Source organism: Oncorhynchus tshawytscha, linkage group LG02, assembly GCF_018296145.1.
Source record: "Oncorhynchus tshawytscha isolate Ot180627B linkage group LG02, Otsh_v2.0, whole genome shotgun sequence".
NCBI classification, from domain to species: Eukaryota; Metazoa; Chordata; class Actinopteri; order Salmoniformes; family Salmonidae; genus Oncorhynchus; species Oncorhynchus tshawytscha.
This window is the reverse complement of record NC_056430.1, coordinates 64,586,285-64,593,586: the sequence shown is the minus strand read 5'-3', so window position 1 is coordinate 64,593,586 and position 7,302 is coordinate 64,586,285. Positions and strand designations below refer to the sequence as shown.

Here is a 7,302-nt window from a genome sequence, read left to right as displayed (position 1 = left end):
ACATAGGCTATACTTGGCCTGATGCAATACACGAGTTAGTTCAAATTCAATCACTTCAATGCACTGTACTGATATATGACTTCGAAACGACTGTAGTTGAATCTAATAAAACATGTTTTTTGGGATGGATTTAATTGCCAGTTGAACTTCAGAATGTAAAGCAGACTGCCATCTATAATATATTTACTCCTGGTAAAACAAGTTCACCTTCTCCTATTCTCACTTCTGTATTTGTAAATGTGAATTGCAGACCATAATAATAGCAGCCTAAGAAACTCATTCCTAAAATAGTAGAGCAGTGCTATATCTTACTTGGTCCTTAATTTCCTGACTGACAACATAATAGTACACGACTCACGTCATGCAGTGGTGTAAAACATATACAACATGCTTCTAATTGCCACGGTCCACCTTAAATAAAAGTCTGGACGTGATTAAGCAGCACAACCTGCTTCCTCCCCACTGTGCTGCAGAGAACCTGCCTCAACGCTGCCCTCATCCCGGCTGTGGCTAGCCTATAAAATCTAGGACGAGCAGAACTGAAACCTCACAGCTACAGACAGGGGACAGCTCCGTGGTGCTGAAACCAACTGCCCGAAAACAAACTCAGCGGCTGCAACACCACACACGTCGGGAAACATGCCTGGAATCATTGAGGGACACTCTTGGCAACTTTTCCTACTTTCATTCTTGGTTTTGGAGGGGTCAACGCAAGATTTCGGACAGACCCAGTTTATTTGCACGTCTGTGCCCAAGGATATGGACTTGTGCGCGGCTACGATGCAGAACAGCGGTCCGGCAGAGGATTTGAAGACGACGGTGATGCAATTGAGGGAGACCGTGTTACAGCAAAAGGAGACCATTATGAACCAAAAGGAGACAATCAGGGAACTAACGTCCAAGTTGAGCCGGTGTGAGAGCCAGAGTCTGCCCGAGGCGGGAGCGGGAGGCCGGAGAATAGTACCGGGCGCCAAGAACACTATGGGGGACGTATCAAGGGGTCCTCAGGACACTCTCGCTCAACTAGGACAGACTTTACAGACTCTCAAACAGAGGTTGGAGAATCTTGAGGTATGCATTGGCGTTTGTTTGACCTCCCTATTTTGACCTAGTAATTTGGAATGCAGTTTGAGCTTTCAATCAACTTGTAATCCATTCTACGCGTTTCCAATCGGCTCGGTTGGTTGTATAGCACGTAGAGCTCAATGTGCTAGTTATAAGTGCTCTATATAGTTGTGAATTGCTTACTATATGGTTATTTCAGTCCAGTCACTAATGCTATAGACCTATTTACAGCTCTTTTTCCGCATCCAGTCGTAAAGTGATTACTCTAGAGCACTACATAAAGCCGCACCACACTCCTGATAAGGACAGACAGACGCCTCATCTTTGGACCAATTTAGGCATTTGATGCAAATTGCCGAGGCAGTAAGCCCTCCACAAACGAGCTAAGCACCAGAGCTTTACCCACGACGAGCCCCGCCTCGTGCATGTTGGAGTGTTTATTTAAACCCAAAGTTATTTTAATCGTCCCATCTTATCTGTTCCTATGTCCTTGTTCCATGGTACAGCAATACAGCCGAAACAACGGTACGGCCCAGGCGAATAGTCTGAAAGACCTGCTTCAGAACAAGATTGATGATATGGAGAAGCAGGTGCTGTCCCGGGTCAACACCCTGGAGGAGACCAAACCGGGTCAGAAAAACGATACGGACCAGCGGAACCGAGTGGAGTCCACGCTGACTTCCATGCATCACCGGATAACGGACCTAGAGAAAGGTGAGTGAGATATGAGGCAAAGAGATCATGCCCAAATGTACACAGTCAATATAATAGTTATGTTCATGTGAATGCTTGCTTATACAAACGACTAAACGCATTACATTATTGGGATAATAATTTGCGCATAAAGTTTTAATAGTAAAAAAAAAATCATCCAAATGTGGTGGAATTGCCTCACTCAATTGTTTATATGTCTAAAACAATGTCAATTTTAAAAACAACCCTGCATTTCACTTGGTTAATTGCCTGGTGCACATGAGGTATCACTACAACCCGCAGACCACAGTAGCTTGTCAATACAGACTGTGCCGCAGCACAGTTCTCACCACAGTGCGTAATGGGATATGGGCGATGGAGAGAGGGAGGTAGCTGCATTGCTTTGCATGTCTCATATTAACACAGTGATGCCACGCTGGGATAATAATTAACGTGGCATGGAGCGACAGCCAATGATCGCTTTATTTCCAGTGACTGTGAACGAGAGTCGTTGGTTTTGTAGGGGACAGAGCCGCGCAGGAACTCTACCAGAGGGTTTTTAACGATGTGCGCAGTGCTTGATAAAGCGCGCACAGTGTTGGAGACCGATGGGCACATTTTGGAACATCAATCAAGGTTTAGTTCCTTACTGACAACCCGAAAGGGATGGGGAGAATGAGGGGGTTGGAGGTTAGGAAGGGGTGGCGCGTGTGTGTGAGTGAGAGAGAGAGATAGAGAGCAATTCCCTGTTTGCCCTGCTCACGTGGTCACATCATACCGCAAATAATAGGTTAGGAGAGAGATGCACAGTCTGTTCTAAGCCAATTATATAAATCATTGCATCGTCAAAAAACTAAAAAGAAAGGAGAAAACCTTTAGTTATGGATCGAACATCTCTACTGGTGGAGCAAACCACGTATACGAATAAATCAATCAATCACATGATATGACATAACTGACTATAACATAGGCCTATGAGTGCAATGTAAATTATAGAAATCACTGAAAGGTAAACAAGTAGGCCTACGTTTCGTCCGCAGGTGGGAAAGACAACAGACCACTGGACAAGTTCCAGCTGACATTCCCGTTGAGAACCAACTACATGTACGCCAAAGCCAAGAGAACCCTGCCGGAGATGTATGCCTTCACCGTGTGTCTGTGGATTAAATCTAACGCGTCGCCCGGAGTGGGCACACCTTTCTCCTACGCTGTCCCAGGGCAGGCCAACGAGCTGGTGCTGATTGAGTGGGGAAATAACCCGATGGAGATACTCATCAATGATAAGGTAATGATCGCTGAGGGCAATGGCATATTCTACACAGCATTTGGTTATAGGCAAAATGGTCAGATCGCCATGCGTAAATGTGGTGTGCCAGACTAGCAAATTAAACTATTTATTTTATTTTACTAGGCAAGTCAGTTAAGAACAAATTCTTATTTTCAATGACGGCCTAGGAACAGTGGGTTAACTGCCTGTTCAGGGGCAGAACGACAGATTTCGGTTACCTTCCGGTTACTAGTCCAACGCTCTAACCACTAGGCTACCCTGCCGCCCCAACTACGCAGCATTCATTATGCAATGTCTGGGAAAATTATGGAGACGTGACAAGCAACTTCATTATACAAATATTGCATTTACAGCCAGTGCTATGTCTGAAAAAAATAAAAAACCGTAGCAATCATTAGTTCTAGGCCAGGCCTATTTGAACATTCAGTAATGGGTGCGCTGTCCATGCTGCAGGTGGCCAAGTTGCCGTTCATCATCAACGACGGGAAGTGGCATCACATCTGCATCACCTGGACCACGCGCGACGGGATGTGGGAGGCGTTTCAGGACGGAGTGCTGCGGGGCAGTGGAGAGAATCTGGCGCCATACCATCCCATCAAGCCGCAGGGGGTCCTCGTACTGGGACAAGAGCAGGTAAGAGGGTTCACTAAATGAGGATGAACTAACTTTGTATTACATTGGTATGCAAGTCGTGATATTATTGAGATAAATGGCCTGGGGGAAATAATTATATCCATTAGTAATGAAAATATTAGAGCACGTTCTCTCTCCAATGATCAAAGGAATATTCAAGTAATGGGAAAGTTGAGAGACCTTGACGAAATTGTCAATTAAGACGTAGCCATCTAATTAAGGCCGGCGAGCTAGATATCGTAGAATACCCCCTCAATTGGGACAATGCACAATCCATTTCAGATAGAAAAGTGGCAAATCTGTAGCAATTAAAGAGTAAGGCATATCTTGTCATGAAAAGCAAATAACGTGTGTAAATGGTTCAATTTGGGCTTCGGTTGTGATGGACCTGGCACGAAGAGTGGCTGCTTTTTATTATAGTTTTATGATAGTTAGAAATAGATATCAATGCATTTCCATGGTACAGGACAATTGTATTCCTTCCTAATACAGTACAGGATGATTAGCTTATTACACACATTTGTAATAGATTGGCCATGCGTAAAAGAAAGGCCACGCGCGTACCCACAATTCGCGCCACTAACCTTGAACTTGTCATCTTGTTGCTCCGCAGGACACGCTGGGGGGAGGTTTCGACGCCACACAAGCATACGTGGGTGAGCTAGCAAATCTCAACATGTGGGATAGGAAGCTTTCCATTGGGGATATTTATAACCTGGCAACCTGCAACAGTAAAGCGCAAACTGGCAATGTATTCTCTTGGTCGGAGTCCAACATTGAAGTATTCGGTGGAGCTACCAAGTGGACATTCGAGCCGTGCCGTGCGCTCAACTGAACTGCATTCCGACATGAAACCAAGGCCAATCCGATTTATCTGTATTTCTTTTGAGCTTCTGTCGTTCTTGTCTTCATTTTGACGTTCGTTACAGACTATTTGGTATTTATTTAATGATAAGCTTATACCCGGGATTTCTATTAGATATTTATGTACGAAACAACATTTTTTGATCTTGTGAAAAATCTAATTCGTCTTGGAAACCTCAGTTGGACAGTGTTGGTATCTGTTTGTTTGGTTTTCTATTGGAGTTTTGTTGCAAGCGCACTTTAGCTTTTTTTGATTCGCTTATTTTGTCTTGGACTGGCAGCTGGGCAATCCACGCCTTACGTTAGACAATTCACAGCACAGTGCGGAATTTATGGAGCCATCCCCTAGAGTGGAACTCACGCTGTCTGTCCAAGTATTGTCAGTATTTGACGACGTGAAATGATACGGCGCCCTCCAAATCCCTCAACCCCCCCACCCCCGGATCTTGCACTGTGAATGACGAGAGCCATGTAGAGAGAGGACGCCGACGGTACGTTGAAGGACACTGCAAGTCGGACTGTAAAAAATAATTTGTAATTGTCGTTCGCTTCAAAGTGTCTCCTGTAAACCCTGTACACGAATGTCGTTAATTGCCAACATGCAACAAAGCCTGGGTGCCTTGGGCTCGTGCAAATATTCAGCGCATACGTTTTATGTTGCAAATTATATGTGTTGTTTGTTTTGTATTTATTTTGAGGGAAGGTGGGAGCGTTTCTTGTTATTATTCTGATAAATGTAATTTAATTGAGGTTTGTTCACGGATATGGTGACGTGTTTGGGCAGGTGTTTGTACTACCGGTGTCTGTATTCGGAATGTTACGGTGTCTGTATAGTAACAGCATGACTGAGTGACAAAACGCTGCCACATCTGCTTGACTATCCTTTCTGGGACTGGGTGGTTTTCTACTGGATTGTTATATGCTCCAAGCATGGCAACATTGAAAGATATAAAAAAAGATATAATTTTTCTAATAAAATTGTGATACATAAGAGTTAAAAGTTTATTCATGGGCAGGCATTAATCGTAGGCAGCAAAAAAAAGTGTGGATGAGAAGTGAGAAAGAGAGCGGGAAAATGTGGGGAGAGAGAGAGAGAATCATAATTGCTGGTTAAATCTGCTTTAATCTTGTCACATGGTGTAGGTGAAAGACGTTAGTGCTGGGTAAGTGAAAAACGCCTGAACTCAGACTGAAGGTCGGAGAGGTGCTGGGAACAACTGAAACAGTGTGTGTGCTGTGTCTTTTTAGCTGACTGCAGAAGACAACACTCCCAAATGCTTTGTGGTGTGTGCGTGCGTTTGAGGCGCGCACAGTCCGCCCTAATGAAAGCGAGGCTGTCGAAAGAAGAAAACGCCTAGTCATATCACTCCCCTTTGCCATAGTCAATACAATTGGTTGCGATGCAATCTGATCCAAACCTACAGAAAGCGCCATGCTATACTGTAGCATATACTGCTCTATTTCGTTCTGTATCCGTTTACAGTGTTGTGTTAAGTGCCATCCTCTCCCATCACATGCATCATGTAACAAAACACTGCAGTCCTGGATGCTGGTGGTCTTGTACTTTGACAGTTACTGCATTGAGCTGAGTCAGTTATTATTTGTCATCACCCACGTAATCAGATGGTGTCACAAACATCTCAGAGAAGCACCCACATTTAACTCTGCCTCTTGCAGCATGGCTTTTGGAGAAATTGTGCAGCCTGCACCATCATGCTTGGCTTCCTGTTACCATAGAAATCTATGGCCGTTACTCATAAATCACTTGGGTAGTTAGTTATCCAGAGGGAGAACTGGGAGGGAAGATCTCTTGAAAGACCAGTTAGAAAAGCGATCTTCCCTGAGAGCCAACATTGATCAGATAGCGAGCAATGAGCAGCTGTAGGCCTTAGTTAGTAGGTAGCCAGGGGGAGAGATGGGAGATGTAGTCCCTGACAGAAAGAGAAAGAGGTCCCTTGAGGGGACAGACCCTCATTAGCTCGGACAGAACATTCACACACAGCCTCACTGATCCCAGAGACTCATTCTCCCAAGGTGCACTACCTCTTACCCAAGGTCAAGAGCCCAGTAACAAAGTAATGAGGTCGGAGCTCTCCCTTAGAGAACATGCGTCCTTACTCTTCTCACTATCATCATTTCGCCCTCATACAGAACACACACCAAACTGGACTGGTTTCACTCGAGGCCTGTTTCTGAAGGGTTGAGAGCGTACATTGGACTGGTAGACAATGCTGGAGAAGGGTTGGAATTGCACAATGAGTCTTGGGGGTGGCCTAAAACTAGTGGGTTGAACCAACAGTAATTCAAAAACTTATGGGGGAGCTCGTTTTACACGTTCAGCCAGGGGTGTCATCCATCCATTCTTTTAGAGGGGGCGCATAGTTAGGAAGGGGGTGAAGAGGGGTGCTGATAAATCTGAGAATTTAGCATTTTTGAAAGACCTGAATCAGCTTTTAACTGACATCTACAGCCACAATCATTATGCCTATTTCTATGTCAAAAATATTTGCATTTTTCTGCATCGGTTATATAATCATACCTCTTTACCTGTTCAATTTGAATTTTAATTAAAGATGCACATGGATTCTTTAAGAACCTCTATGCCTTAGGAGATTAGTACAACACTGGTATATAGCATCATAGCCCAAGAATTAAAGCAATTTTAATATTTTCTAAAGTCTACTGTAGCAACCTTTTCAGCAGGCATGCCAGCTAAGATAGTTTGACAAGCTACTCTAACTTGATTGATAGCCTGAAAT

At 44.2% G+C, this 7,302-nt stretch overlaps 1 protein-coding gene across 1 annotated transcript; it reads left to right on the top strand.

The window, feature by feature from the left end:
* The first annotated feature begins 478 nt into the window (after positions 1-478).
* On the top strand, positions 479-5,536 carry LOC112245807 (neuronal pentraxin-1-like). Its single transcript, XM_024413972.1, has 5 exons — positions 479-1,071; positions 1,572-1,779; positions 2,799-3,043; positions 3,500-3,679; positions 4,293-5,536. The coding sequence occupies exons 1-5, from the start codon at positions 640-642 to the stop codon at positions 4,512-4,514; spliced, it is 1,287 nt and encodes a 428-aa protein (XP_024269740.1). The 5' UTR covers positions 479-639; the 3' UTR covers positions 4,515-5,536.
* Positions 5,537-7,302: the final 1,766 nt, after the last annotated feature.

What these genes read in the sequence shown, in the direction of transcription:
- LOC112245807 (XM_024413972.1), top strand. Translation starts at nt 640, where the DNA reads ATGCCTGGAATCATTGAGGGACACTCTTGGCAACTTTTCCTACTTTCA. An exon ending in GATAACGGACCTAGAGAAAG is followed by an intron (nt 1,780 to 2,798) that starts GTGAGTGAGATA and finishes TTTCGTCCGCAG; the next exon opens with GTGGGAAAGACAACAGACCA. An exon ending in AGATACTCATCAATGATAAG is followed by an intron (nt 3,044 to 3,499) that starts GTAATGATCGCT and finishes TCCATGCTGCAG; the next exon opens with GTGGCCAAGTTGCCGTTCAT.